General features: G+C 53.0%; 1 protein-coding gene across 4 annotated transcripts in view; it reads right to left on the bottom strand.

Annotated features, from left to right (window-relative positions):
* Positions 1–3,231: 3,231 nt before the first annotated feature.
* The window catches only part of LOC133348056 (rho GDP-dissociation inhibitor 1-like), a 46,266-nt gene continuing 34,549 nt past the window's right edge, over positions 3,232–14,948 (bottom strand). For all 4 annotated transcript variants that reach the window (XM_061560894.1, XM_061560895.1, XM_061560893.1 and 1 more), the window contains exons 4-6: positions 10,744–10,820; positions 9,043–9,106; positions 3,232–8,032 (exon numbers count right to left, since the gene is read on the bottom strand). In XM_061560894.1, coding sequence (XP_061416878.1) covers positions 7,833–8,032; positions 9,043–9,106; positions 10,744–10,820 — 341 coding nt within the window. In that variant the 3' untranslated portion in view covers positions 3,232–7,832. The remainder of the gene's footprint in view (positions 8,033–9,042; positions 9,107–10,743; positions 10,821–14,948) is intronic.

The following is a 14,948-nucleotide window of genomic DNA, read 5'->3' as shown; positions in this document are numbered from 1 at the left end:
CCCCCCGCACCTCCGATTAGAACGGTTGGCTAGCTACGTGTCTAAAGAAGTTCAACACGAATACATACACCAACAATGCAAATCTGTAATTGTATACGGCTCTGCAGTAAATAATTAAAGCCTCCATACAATGCAATTCAAAGACGCACACACCCCGTGCTGCTTCGAGAGTGTTCCCCGCGAGTTTGCGCGTGCCGTGCACACAGACGGTAAGGGACGATCCATCTGTCCGCGTTTACGGGAAACCCACTCACTCATTCACCCACTCACCCACCCACCACTCACTCATTCATTCATTCACCCACCCACCCACCACTAGCCGCATCGCGGCGTGGCTAAACAGCACCGTAACTTGCGTGCAGAGGCGCCCCGCGCTCGTGACATCGCGGCAGTAAATATGAAGGCACCTGATGATGGACGCGTGTTGTGCCCGAAACGTTGCAATTTATTTTATTTTATACCTACGTGACTTTACCGGAAGAACCAAAGAGTATGAAGGCAAAGATCAACTAAAAACTCTACTGAACTATTTTTTTTACTTAAAGCTTTCGTGACTGCAGGAATTCATATTCTTGGGTCTTTTGGTAAAGTCACGTAGATAGGTTGTTATTTTTTGTTATTTTCTTTGAACCTATCTACGTGACTTTACCGAAAGACCCAAGAATATTTTTTTTTGACCAGATAAGGCCCCACGAAGCGATGTCGCTCTTTGTTTTCAGAAGCGACCTGCACTCTCACAAATGATAGCCGTACGAAGTGGCTGATCACGCAGAAATGTACAGCAGCCATAAATGCCCCCAACATTTATAGCAGCCGAAATACTCTGAAGGCGTGATGTTGATTCTAAACGTGGAGGGAAAAACCGGAGGACCCAGGAGAAAAATCCACGTGACCACGGGGAGAGAGACACGCAAATTCCAAATAATATACAGCAGCAGGCGTCAGGGTCGAGACCGAACCCGCGACCTCCTGTACACCAGGTGGGGGAGTTAACATCTCGCCACCGTGTCGCCCGTTTCGCCTTAACAGACTGTTGGGGCCAGTGCTGTTCACGAGCACCTAAAGAAGGCCGGCACGGCTCACGAGAGGGGCGTGGGTGGTCAGCACAACGCTCGGCCGCCTGCAGTGAAGGCCGTATCGCCCGGGGTGCAGGGCAACCTGCCTCTCTGGATCTCCACGTGGCTCTCTAAGGGCCGCAGTGCGGCTCTACAAAATACAAGTTTCTTCTTCTTGCTGGTTGGGTTGCAGACCCCTGACCACGGAAGTGCAGTTCACCATTGGAGTCCAGTTTACCACGAAGTCCAGTTCACCATGGACGTCCAGTCCACCATGGGAGTTCAGTCCACCATCGAAATCCAGTTTACCATGGAAGTCCAGTTTCTCCTGGAAGTCCAGATTATCATGGAAGTCCAGTTTCTCCTGGAAGTCCAGTTCACCATGAAAGTCCAGTTTATCATGGAAGTCCAGTTTATCATGGAAGTCCAGTTTATCATGGAATATCAGTTTACTATGGAAGTCCAGTTTACCATGGAAGTCCAGTTTCTCCTGGAAGTCCAGATTATCATGGAAGTCCAGTTTCTCCTGGAAGTCCAGTTCACCATGAAAGTCCAGTTTATCATGGAAGTCCAGTTTTTCATGGAAGTCCAGTTTATCATGGAATATCAGTTTACTATAGAAGTCCAGTTTACCATGGAAGTCCAGTTTCTCCTGGAAGTCCAGATTATCATGGAAGTCCAGTTTCTCCTGGAAGTCCAGTTTATCATGGAAGTCCAGTTCACATTGAAAGTCCAGTTTATCATGGAAGTCCAGCTTATTATGGCATTCCAGTTTACTATGGAAGTCCAGTTTCTCATGGAAGTTCAGCTTATCATGGAAGGCACTAACCCATTTCGTCTCATCCACCACCAACACCACCACCATACGGCAGGCCATAGTATCAGTCACTCAATCCGCCACTCACTCATCAACTCACCCACCACTGTGTTCAATCACCACGACACTGCAGGCCAAAGTATCACTCACTCAACCACTCACTCCCTCACCCACTTTTTCACTCACTCACCAGCTCATTCACCCCCTCACTCAGCCACTCATTTACTCACCAACTCGCTCACTCCTCACTCAACCACTCGCCCCCTTATTCAGCCACTCACTCACTCAATTAACAAACTCATTCACTTACCCACCAGCTCACTCAACCACACACTCACCAGCGCATTTGCCCCCTAACTGTGCCACTCATTCACTCACTCACCAACTCATTCACCCCCTGACTCGGCCACTCCCTCCCTCCCTCAGCCACCCACTCATTCACTCACTCTCCAGCTCATTTACTCACTCACACACTCACTCATTCACCCACTCACCCACCACACTGCAGGTCACAACCATTCTTTCCCCTCACCGATCCACTTTTGAACTCGCTCACACCCAACATCGCCTCTCGTGTTAGCAGGTTCTTACAAACTACCTCAGTTCAACAAAGTGTTTCCTTACCTAGTAACCCTGCATCCAGTAACCCTTTACCGAGTGACGCAAAAGTGGTGCCCTGCTCTGACGAGCCATGATACGGCACTCATCGTCTGTGTACAGCCCTTGAGCCAGTGGTCGACATTCCACGTTCTTATGACGGGGGTGAGTCCATTCATTCACATTCCTATGTTGACTTCCACACAAAGTTGTCACTCATCGTATCAATCCTCTCGATTGTAAGCCGCTCAACTCACTATCGCCGAGCCATGCGGCCGGGTGATTACTCAAACGAAACTAAGTTTTCGTATTTTACCAGGTAAGGCCCACGGAGCTGCAGAGCTCTTTTTCAGAAGCCACCTGTCCACAAACGACAGCTCAACGAAGTGGCTTAGAATCACGTGGACATTTAACGCAGCCAAACACTCTAAAAGGCGCGATTTTAATTCTCAACGTGGAGAGAATAAAACCGGAGGACCCGGAGAAAAATCCACGTTGACCAAGGCAGAGAGAGACACCGCAAACTCCAAATCTACAGCAGGCGCCAAGGGGTCGGGATCGAACCCACGACCCTCCTGTAACCAGGCGAGGTAGTTAACATCTCCTAGCGGCGCCCACAACTAGTGCCGCTTGTTGCTGTCCGTTAAGGGAGCTTTGGGCCATTTTATTTCTTTGCAGCCCGCGCTCGACGACCTGCCGCTCACTTCGAATCGGAACCGAGGGGGAAGGGGGGGGCAAAGGAGGAGGAGAATGCAGGCGATCGTGAGAGCACGGACGGACCCAACTCCGGTTCTTTATTGACATCCTTCACCGCGGTAACGCACCAGGCAGCAAGAGGAAGTAGGGAGCCCAAGGGACATGATCACAGGAGGACAACATCAACCAGGAGGCGGCGGGGGGGGGGGTGGACCCCCCCCAAACATCTCTCATGAACCAACACCCCCCCCCACACTGATCTCCCATCATCTCCCCCAACCTCTCCTCCTCCTGGCTCTGCACCCGAAACGAAATCACGAACGAGCAAGCGATGCGTCATCAACCACCACCACCACGACGATGACCAGCAACCACAACGCGGACATCCACACACGACGATGGGTATGGGCCCGAGGGGGAAGGGGGAGGCGGAGGGGGAAGGGGGGGGGCGGAGGGGGAAGGGGGGGGCAGAGGGGGTAGGGGGGGTCCTCCACTGCTGCTGCTGTCACATGGACGCAGCCGAGGACGATTTGGGGGTGAGGTTTGGGGGGGGGGGGGATGCAGTAACGCATGTTGTAGAGAGGAGCGGGGCGCACGAGGATGGAGCACGCATGGGGACGAGCTGGGAGAAGAGACGAAGGAAGGGGGAGGGGGGGCGCTGAGAGCGGTGTTCTTCATTGCAAGTCTCGCGGGGACACTGGCGGCCCCCTCGCTGCCTCTCAAGCGGGCCACCCCGACAATGCACACGCCTTGTGATACCCCCCCCCCCCATCATCATCATCGTGCCGCTGTCAAACTCCAACAAATGGTTTTCAAATTGTGTCGCGGCCCTCCTCACACAGATTGACGTCCTACCGGCGAAAGTCGCCCCTGTCCCACCCCCCCCCCCCCCCCCCCCCCCAATGTGAACATTCGTGAAAAACCACTGGGTTCGAGGATGGAAACGATCTCCGGATCGGGAAATCTTTTTTTGTGTTTGCAAGACCGCTGGCTCGATTCCTTCGGCGGATTATGAATGGACGCACTTTCGCCACCCGCTGGATTTCTAGCACAAGTTGTGGCGTGCGTGGTGCCGTGCGATTGTGATAATCCGGTGGGGGGTGCGCGCGAGACGAGACGTGTAACTGTGTTGGCACTCGGGCACAAACGAGGCTCGATGTTGTTGATGTTGTTGTTGAGAGGGGTTGGTGCGGCGCTGTGTCAAGTAGGTGCGTCTTACTAAATTATTAAAACGAAACTTTTATTTTTATTTCGCCCGCTGAGCAACATAGCTATCACAAATTATAGCTCAACGAAGTGGCTTATAATCACGCGGGAATAGCAGTGGCCAAATACACTAAAACGCGTGATGTCGATTCTAAATGTGGAGGGGGGGGGGGGGAAACCCGGAGGAGCCCGGAGAAAAATCCACGCGACCACGGCACACAGAGAGATAGAGAGACAGACACGCAAACCGTCCATGCAACTTATGCAGCAGACGGTCAGGGCCACGATCGAACCCACAGACCTCGCGTGCACAAGACGAGGCAATGAACACCCGGGGCACGCGTCTTGCGATCCGGCGACTGCTGTAAGATTTTGCGGTTCGGTTTCACTTCTTGTGTTGGTTGTGCACAGCGACCGATTTTGTTGTTGTTGTTGTTGCCTTTCTGGGGGGGGGCTGTCTGCTGTCTGCCTCATAGCCTGACGAGGCAGAATCCCACCTGCGGTCGGACGAAACGAATCACGTGCGTGTCCCATTGATTGGACTCTCGCTGTCCACTTCCCCGCCCGTGATCGCGCGATGGAATTTGGCTTCGATGCTCCCAACACATTTGTCAACAACAGTTGCCGTAAAAGGACCGAATACAATTAGGCAGATCGTGGAATTGATTGCTGTTGTTGTTGTTGACGAATGTGTTGCATTCTCATTAGTTACGTCATCAACGCATTTATTTGAGAGGTAATTAAAGCAAACATTAAAGAGCACCAAGCAGACTTGGCCTCGAGCTTGTATCACCACACGGGAATGGTGAATCCACAATTTGTAAATCAATGTCCCCATCAATTGTCCAAACGTGAATCGAACAGCACCGCATTTCGCCCAGCGGTTGCTCAGCCATTTGGCGTCGAGTATAATCCGCGATTATTATTGAAAGTGATTCGGAAACGCAATCGAGGTTTCAACGCAAGCGACAATGGAGGTCACTTTAAACCCCGATTCATCGAAAAGGTGGCTCTTCCAACGCGTCTCGGTCAATGTGAAAGAGTAGACCAAATCACCCTCTTCTCGAGGAGCTCCCTCCAGTGGGAGCCCTTCCACCAAGTGGGGTGAGCCAAGCTATTGCAGGGCTGCGCCTGTAACCCTGCTAAAGTGAATGGGACACTCGTTTCTAAAACTAAACTATTTTTTATTTTACTTTACCAGGTAAGACCCGCTGAACTGTATAGCTTTTTTTTTAAGAATCGGCCTGGCCATCACAAATGATAGCTCGACGAAGTGGCTTTTCTCATTACGCGGAAATGTACAGACAGCCAAAACACTCTAAATGCACAATGTTGATTCTAAATGTGGAGGACCAGGAGAAAAAAAACAAATCCACGCGATCACGGGGAGCGACAGGGAGAACACGCAAACTCCAAATATACAGCAGCAGGCGTCAAGGGGTTTGGATCGAACCCACGTCCTCCTGTAGACCAGGTGAGGTGGTGAACATCTCGCCACCGTGGAACCATCGACTCCACAGCTGCACAGGGCACCAGCCAATGGTAACGCGGGGGGTGCGAGCTCGTTCGCTGACTGGGAGGAGGCGTCTGGCCAATGGGGAGAGGCGATACAATGGGAGGATTTCTATTGGTGCTTTGAGTTTGAGGGGGCAGAGCTAGAGGGACAATGGGAGGAGGCTGCTATTGGTGCTTTGAGTTTGGAGGCGTGGTCATCGAGACAATGGGGGATGGTGCTGCCCTCCCTCTCCCTGCCCCCTTTTCCCAGACCACGTGGGTGCTGGCCCTGTGAGTCGATAGCCCATTTAAGTTTGACGCGTTAGCAGTAGTCAGTTGCAGTTAGAAGTCGTTTTTAACCGACGGGACTTGAAAGTTCAAAACACACACGCAAACACACACACACACACCGACAATAACGCAAATAAAAACGAGCAAACGCAAAGCAGATAGAGGAATGGATATTTAAACAAAAAGAAAACCCCAGTGGTAACGGTTAGAAACATCGTCGAAAAATCATAAGGCGACGGGGTTTTGCTGGAATGCTTTCAGAATGCAAAATATCGAGAGCGAGCGACGGCAGCAGCGATGATTTGTATCGTTAGTCAAGAGCGGAGGGCGTCCGGACCATGGAAACAATTAAGAGCCGCAGACTCCAAACCATGCCCCCCCCCCTCCGAGTTACCAGCTACGACGATTAACAAAGACTCGCGGATGCGCGCACGCACACACGCACACACACACACACGCCATGCGAAGCACACTCTCCCCCTTCCCTCCCCCCCGCACTGACCATGCAGTAACAACAAGCAGGGTTTAATTTCTCAAAATGAAATATTTCTTTTTTCAGTCTCCGTGTTGTTGGCATGCTGCGCCAGAGTTAGGCACGCGTCGGCTAGTGGTGTAAAAGCCACGGCAACAGCGAGGAGAAAAATACTGGACGCAGTGTACCGGGCGCGGAAATATTATTATCTGGGTCACCGACGCAAACTAAAAAGTAGAATTCTCCGGTGACGGCTACCCGAGTGATGTTTGCGACGGCAAAAACAACAACAAAAACCGGTGGCAGGAATTCCGAAGGCCCCCCCCCCCCCCCCCCCCCGTTCGTCGCTAACGAGCTGACGGTGGTGACGGCGGTGGGAGTACGGGGGTCCGAGATGAATTCTCAAGTCAGAGACAGCGAGCAGAGGAGGACGATAAGAAGCCTCGCATCCAAGCCCAGCTGCTTGCAGACACGGCACACGCCTGGTGAACGTGGCGTTCTCAGTCCCGACGAGTTTCGCAGAGAAATGACGAAAATCCAAATCAGAAAACCATCGCGGCGCGTCATCCGAGAGAAAAACGAAAGACCCGACGGAGTCGTCGGCCCGAAAGGTTCGAGCCGATAAAACCATCGCTCGTTCGTCACCTGCACGGCCGAATGGCGGCGCGCGGCTACAAGGCGGTGGTTTTACAAGATGGCAGCACGAACGGGAAGTTGGCGGATCGCGAGCGCAAAGGGCCGTGGGGCGTCGCCGTCCGGCGGCGGTGGTGACATCACCGCCGGCAAGTATCAGAAACGAGGAACCGAGTTGAAATTAGTTTTTTTTAATAGAATTTACGCTTGGTGCGAAAATTCCGCATGAACCGCGACCCCTGACAATCGCCGTCACCGCTCGCGCACGCCGTGTGCGTGGGTACCGTGCGTCGAGTCAAGAGCCGTACACTAAAGATGTGCAAAGCAACAGCGTCGTCAGCACGTACACATGCGAGTCTTTTTTTTTCGTGATGCGCACGAAGATACCGGTTGAAATTAAGCCCTGCCGGGAACACCCCTTCCCTCCTCCTTCCCCTCTCCTCTCTCCTTCCCCCCATCTCTCTCCTTCCCCCCATCTATCCTACTCCTCCTTCCCTCCCTACCCTCCCCCACCATCTCCCCTCTACTCCTCCTTCTCCCCTCCCCCCCCCGACAACGCCGCCGCCACCGCTCAGTCCTTCCACTCCTTCTTGATGGTGATGTTCCAGTCCCAGGAGAGGTGGTCGTGCTGGTCGTCGTCGGTGAACTGGGACTTGACGTTGTAGGTGCCGCGGGCGAGCAACCCCTTGGGCGCCTCCTCCAGCGGGGTCGTGAAGTCGTACTCCTCGCCGCGCGGACCGTAGCTGCCCACCATGTAGTGCGTCTTGTCCACTGCGGGGTGCCAAGGGGGGGGGGGGGTAGAGATGGGAGGGGTAGATGGGTGGGGGGTTGACACGGGGGGGGCACAATAACCAGATACAATTTTTTAAAATTTCACGAGGCGCGTAAAAACAACAGCGGCAGCAGGAATTCGTGATGCCCCGTTCGTCGCTAACAGATGACGACAATGATGATGGTGATGATGATGACGATGACGACGACGGTGGCGATGATGACGATGATGACGAGATTTCGGGGGTCCGAGACAAATTCTCAAGTCGGAGACACCGAGCAGAGAAGGGCGATAACAACCCTGGGATCCAGGCCCAGGTACTTGAAGACACTGTGCCTGGCAAGCGTGGCGTTCTCTCCGACGAGGTTCACCGTTTCTCCCGCACTGTGTGTACATTCGTTCAACTTCTTTCGCACCACACGTAGCCAACCGTGCCAATTGTAGGTGCCGGGAAAAGGACAACAAATAAAACACAAAAAAGCAGATAAAGCTCACTGAGCTATAACAGCTCTTTTTAAGAAGCGACCTGGCCACAAATGATGTTTGCACAATTAAAGTGGCTTATCGCGTGGACATTTATAGCAGCCAATTACTGTAAACGTTTCAAAATCTTAGACTTCCCATTCAAACGAGCCCCCAAGGACTGTAAGATATTTTTTCTCGAGTGCCGATTCCTTGTGGCTGGTTGTTGTTGTAGCAGTTGTTGTTATTGTTGTAGCGGTTGTTGTTGTAGTAGTTGTTGTAGTCGCGGTTGTTTCTGTTGTAGTAGCGGTTGCCGTTGTATTGGTTGTTGCTGTAGTAGCGGTTGTTGTAGTAGCGGTTGTTCTATTTAAAGCAGATCTCCTGCTGCTCAAATAATCACTGGAGGAGCATTGGCACTGTGGTGGAAATTCTACATTTCTATGGCGGGAGGTGGGGCGGGCAGTTTGTCGACTTCCCAACCAAATCGGTACTTATTTTACCTACCACCGTGTGGAGGGAGGGAGGGATGATGAGTGCGCGGACTCACCCTTGACGCCTTTCCTGTACGTCTGCTGGATGTACTTGAGGCCGGACACGATCTCACGGTTCACCTGCAAACGAGACGCGCAGGCAGACGACTCTCAACGGGAGGGACCGCACCGCCACGAGACTGCCGCGGGACCATCGCTGCTCGCGGTATCGAAGGGACTTGCGTTACCATCATTGCTCGTGGTATCGTCGCTACTTGGCGGTACCGCCGCTGCTCACGGAATCGAAGGTACTTGCGTTATCGTCATTGCTCGCGGTATCGTCGCTGTGGCATTATTTTCGTTTCGTAGGCCGATGAGACTCGTCGAAGTCAAAAACCGGCCTCCCGGAGTTTGGCCGCTTCAACAAAGCGAACAAAACGCTGCCGGGAAAATGTTTCGTCCCCCAAGGCCGAGGAGGCTAATGGCCTAGAATGTTTACTTTTTATATTTACGGCCGCCGGGCGAGACCCTGGTTTGCTGTACGAGCCACTTTTTATTATTTTATTGCCGCTCTACGTGCGCTTATAAGGGTCCAAGTCCTGCGCTGTGAACTACGTTCCCGTTACCGGAATCGCGGGTGCTGCTGACGGGAATAAGCGAACGCACGCGTACACGTGCGTGTGTTTGTGTGCGAATGACGATTGGGTTGTTGTTGCTGCTGCTGCATTTCCTGCGTGCGTGTATGCAAGCGTGCACGGGGAGCGGTAGTGTCGTGGTTAGCGGCGCTGCGCTACCAACCCTGGCGACCTGAATTCGATTCTCGCTCAGTCAATAACAGTGGCGAATATCTGAACAAGTCCTGGGCCACCCTTAGGTCGACTCGGTCTTAAATGAGTACTTAGTGGCACTCACCCACCCTCTCAGTGCACCGTGTCGGCCTTCATTGGTGCTCGCTAAGAGCACTTGCCCCAAATGCCTATACGGGGGAACTTAGTCTTTGCGTGTGTGTAGTTTGCGCGTAAATGCGTGCGCGTGTACACGAATGTGCGCGTGTGACGGTGACCGTCACCAGGTGCCTGCGCCAGGCCAGGTGCACCTGGCGATGCACCTGGCGATGTGAAGTGTCGAGCACCCGCTGGCAGGAGGTCACAGGACAGACCCAGGGTGCCAAGGTTTGAATGAATTGAGATGGCTGACAAGGGACTAAGATTACACATCCTCACACTAAAGACAAAGATTCCCCCCCCCTCCCCCATAGTCTTAACCGACTGTTGGGGCAAGTGCTGTTAGCGACTAGCACCTATCAAGGCCGGCACGGCACACGAGGGGGTGGGTGGCCAGCACCACACTCAGCCGCCTTTGTCTCCCTAGTGGTGATGTGTACACACCGCACCAGGTACTCATTTGAGGCCGAGTCGACCTAGGAGAGGCCCAGGACCGGTTCAGATAATAGTCACCGGCGTTGGCCGTGAGAGGGAATCGAACTCGGGCCGCCAGGTTCATAGCGCGGCGAAGCGCTAACCGCTACCACTACCACACACAGACACCCGCGCACACCTCTCGCACTCGCTGCAGAAACATCGGCCAACACGGACCGGTACCGCTAGGCACACGGAGCCGATGGCCGTGCCTGTTGTGGCGTATCGTCGCACAGCGGCACATTTCCAACACCGATCGCGAGGGTTTATCCACCTCCCCCACCTTCCCTCCCCCACCTTCCCCCCCCGCTCCTGCCCCCCCCCGCCACCGTCCATCACCGCCCAAACCCGTGGTCTCACCTTGAAATTAATCTTGATCTTGTACTCGGCTCCCTCCTTCAGCACAAACGACTCCTTCTTGAACGTCTCCAGATTACCTGCACGAGACACCACGCACGCGCACGCACGCGCATTGAGGTTAACAAAACAAGATAAAGACCCCCCCCCCCCCCCCCACGTGGAGCCTTAACAGACTATTGGGTGGGTGGCCGGCACCACGCCCGGCCGACTTTGTCTCCCCACGTGGCGACGCTTGCTACACGCCACACACTGGGTACTCGTGTGAGGCCGAGTCGTCCTCGGGGAGGCCCAGGACCGGTTCAGATAACGGGTCACGCCGGTGTTGTCCGCGAGCGGCAAGCGAACTCGGGTGGCTGGGTTCGTAGCGCGGCGCGCTGACCGCTACGCGCACCGCTCCTTGGTCACACACACACACCGACTCAACAAACCACGGATCACATTCGCACAAACCGTGGCGGATCGTGTGGGATGCTTGCCTTCGCACAAATGGCCAATGTAAAAAAACAGCAAGCGTCTCCGATGCATGACAGACACCTGGACGCACGTTGCAACGGGGAAAGATAAAAGACTGGGTGGGTCAGTAGAGGGCTGCAAAGCCCGTCTGCTGCACTCCACTTGCACGGCCTTACAAACACACCGACACACAGCGTAAAACTAGTGCCTTACTAACACACCGACACACAGCGTAAAACTAGTGCCTTACTAACACACCGACACACAGCGTAAAACTAGTGCCTTACTAACACACCGATACTCGACATGAAGCTAGTGCATTACTAACACACCGACACACAGCGTAAAACTAGTGCCTTACTAACACACCGATATTCGACATGAAGCTAGTGCATTACTAACACACCGACACACAGCGTAAAACTAGTGCCTTACTAACACACCGACACACAGCGTGAAACTAGTGCGTTACTAACACACCGACACACAGCGTGAAACTAGTGCATTACTAACACACCGACACACAGCGTGAAACTAGTGCATTACTAACACACCGACACACAGCGTGAAACTAGTGCATTACTAACACACCAACACACAGCGTGAAACTAGTGCATTACTAACACACCGACACACAGCGTGAAACTAGTGCATTACTAACACGCCGATACTCGACATGAAGCTAGTGCATTACTAACACACTGACACACAGCGTAAAACTAGTGCCTTACTAACACACCGACACACAGCGTAAAACTAGTGCCTTACTAACACACCGACTACACAGCGTGAAGCTAGTGCATTACTAACACACCGACACACAGCGTGAAGCGAGTGCATTACTAACACACCGAACACAGCGTGAAGCTAGTGCATTACTAACACACCGACACACAGCGTGAAGCTAGTGCATTACTAACACACCGACACACAGCGTGAGCTAGTGCATTACTAACACACCGACACACAGCGTGAAGCTAGTGCATTACTAACACACCGACACACAGCGTGAAGCTAGTGCATTACTAACACACCGACACACAGCGTGAAGCTAGTGCATTACTAACACACCGACACACAGCGTAAAACTAGTGCATTACTAACACACCGACACAGTGTAAAACTAATACATTACTAACACACAGCGTGAAGCTAGTGCATTACTAACACACCGACACAGTGTAAAACTAATACATTACTAACACACAGCGTAAAACTAGTGCATTACTAACACACCGATACTCGACATGAAGCTAGTGCATTACTAACACACCGATACTCGACATGAAGCTAGTGCATTACTAACACACTGATTTTCGCGTGTGCGGTATTTCTGGTTTTTCCTGTAACGTCGGTGTCTTGGATTTATTTTTGTTGCTGTATTTAATTTAGTCGCTTTTTTTCTTTTAAAGACTCACGTGACGCCTTAATAGAATTTTTTTTAACCTATCCTGGCTAAGGACTTTCTGCCAGCGCTCAAACCTCTCAAGCCGTGACCACCTGAACTCGACAAGGACCACTCTTCAGAGTCTCATCGCCACCTTGCCCTTAATCCTTCCCCTCGCTGATCGACGCTGATCGACGCTGTGCGGCCAAAACCTGGACAAAAACCCAGGATTCTCAGCTGCGCCGGTTCAGCGACTCTAACCCCCCCCCCTCCCCCCGAGTCACCGGGTCTACACCTCAAGTTGCGATCATCTTCACGAAAAACATTTCTGGCTGAAAGAGCGTTGCCAGTCGTACGCCCCGGTGTTTTCGAGGCCTCCGTAAGTTTACAGAAGTAGATTTCGTTTCGCCTGGCGAGAACCCGCTGGAGCACAGCACGAGCCGCATGTGTAGTAGAGTTACCTACTCGATGTTCACAAACAGGGAGAGCTAATCGTTGACAAGGTTTTCCCGCTCAAACTAACGGTCAGGGTCTCACAAGCTGTGAGAGCTGACCGTAAACAAGGTTTTCCCACGCGACCTAACGGTCAGGGTCAGATAGGGCGAATTGGGATCCTAAAGCAGATTGGGAACGACCAATCACAGGGTTCCACAAGGTGGCCGGGGATTGGACAACCCGGCCACGAACAAGTATAAAGCTAGAGTGCTCAGAGCTCTGGGGGAGTTCGACGACACGAAGACCCAAGACGGCGGAAGAAGCCTAGGACCCTGGACCAAGCCCTCCAGCCCTTATAAGGGCTAGGGTTCAGTGTAACCAGTGGTCGGAGAGACATCCCCTAGGTCCAGTCAGAGGACACTGAAAGAGCGGGATATTAAGTAGCCTGTAGGGTGCGGAGGCTTGTACGTTCTGAGTGTAACGGGTGAGGGGACCGTATACCCCTCAGTGCATCGGGACTGTGTTCATAAGACGAATAAAAGTGTGTGCTACAAAAGACTTTGAAGAGTCCGTCTGTACAACACTACACATGCAAGAGTGACCCTGGGGTCATCGGTATCATTGTGTTGTTTTGCAAAGCAAAATAGCACAAAGCAAAACACCACAATGATAGCCCGGACACTGAAGCAGTTGAACCGTCATCCAGCCGAGCCAGAGAGGAACGAGAGAGAGTGCAGTTCATAATCACATGGTTCTTCGTAACAAGAGAAAAATTTCGATTAAAAAAAATCCTATCGTGATTTTTCCAGGATTGAAAAGAAGCGAGAGAGAAAAAAAAACAACCTCTGGTCCGGCATGAACCTCGGCAACACGCCCAGCTCATTCCAGAACCTTCTCTCACTGTGCTGCCCCGCAGCAACAAAAAAAAACCGGCCTCCATGGCTGCCCTTCCTTATAAGGCCACGTGATCAGAGTTGAGGGGGCGGGCAGGGGAGGAGGGGGAGAGGGGAGGCCGTTGACCAAGCAGACGACATCAACAACAACAACAACCGCCACCAAGTGGCTGTGGATGTCACCACGGCGCCCGTGCCAGGCCAGGTGCACTTGAAGGGCCAGGTGAAGTTGTATGAACGCCCGCTGGCAGGAGGTCACGGGACAGACCCCAGCAGGTGCCACGGGTCGACCGAACGAGATGACCGACAGAGATGACCGGCCGAGATGACCGGCTGTGTTTTAGCGGCCCGGCGCGCCGCCCTCCCCCACCCACGCTAGCCCACACGGGCTGTTGGGTTAGCGAGCGCCTATTGCTATCAGAATATTTATCCCGGAGGAATCCGATAAGCTGTGAAGCTCTTTTTTTTTCCGCAGACGTCCAAGTAGGGGGACACGGTGGTGGTTGTGGAGGGGAGCGGGGGCGTGGGGGGGCAGGGTCAGCGAGTTGCATTCAATGGATTGCTAAACCTTGGACCATCAAACTACAACGACTTCCTCCAGCCATCCGGAGGGTGGTCACCACGTCCATCGCGCGCTTTTCGGACAGGCTTCGGCGGCCGTCTGGAGCGCTCTTCTCCTCCCGATATAGGAGGAAGCCACTGGTGCAATGTACCCTTGCCCACGGCCACGCACGCTTCTTAACGCCAACAAGACGATGCGTCTGTTAGAAGCCTGTACCAGACGCGTCCCCGTCTCTCGAAGCAATGACAAGCACGCATCCATCTCTCTCACTGTGCTTCTGCATTTCCATCTCCTTGTTCATCACCCTTGGCTCACTTGGATCGCAGTCTTAGGCGGTCATATTCAGGATCTAGATTGAATGCTTATTTATTGAGAACGTGCTTTTTGCGTTTAGCTTGCCGTCCTACGACTGCGCACCTCCGATCAGCGCGGTCGGCTACGTACAGTGCGAAAGAAGTTCAACGCACGCACAATA

The sequence above is a fragment of the Lethenteron reissneri genome, chromosome 26 (assembly GCF_015708825.2).
Source record: "Lethenteron reissneri isolate LAM-NWPU_2019-01 chromosome 26, ASM1570882v1, whole genome shotgun sequence".
Taxonomy (NCBI): Eukaryota; Metazoa; Chordata; class Hyperoartia; order Petromyzontiformes; family Petromyzontidae; genus Lethenteron; species Lethenteron reissneri.
This window is presented reverse-complemented; position numbering and strand designations above follow the sequence as displayed.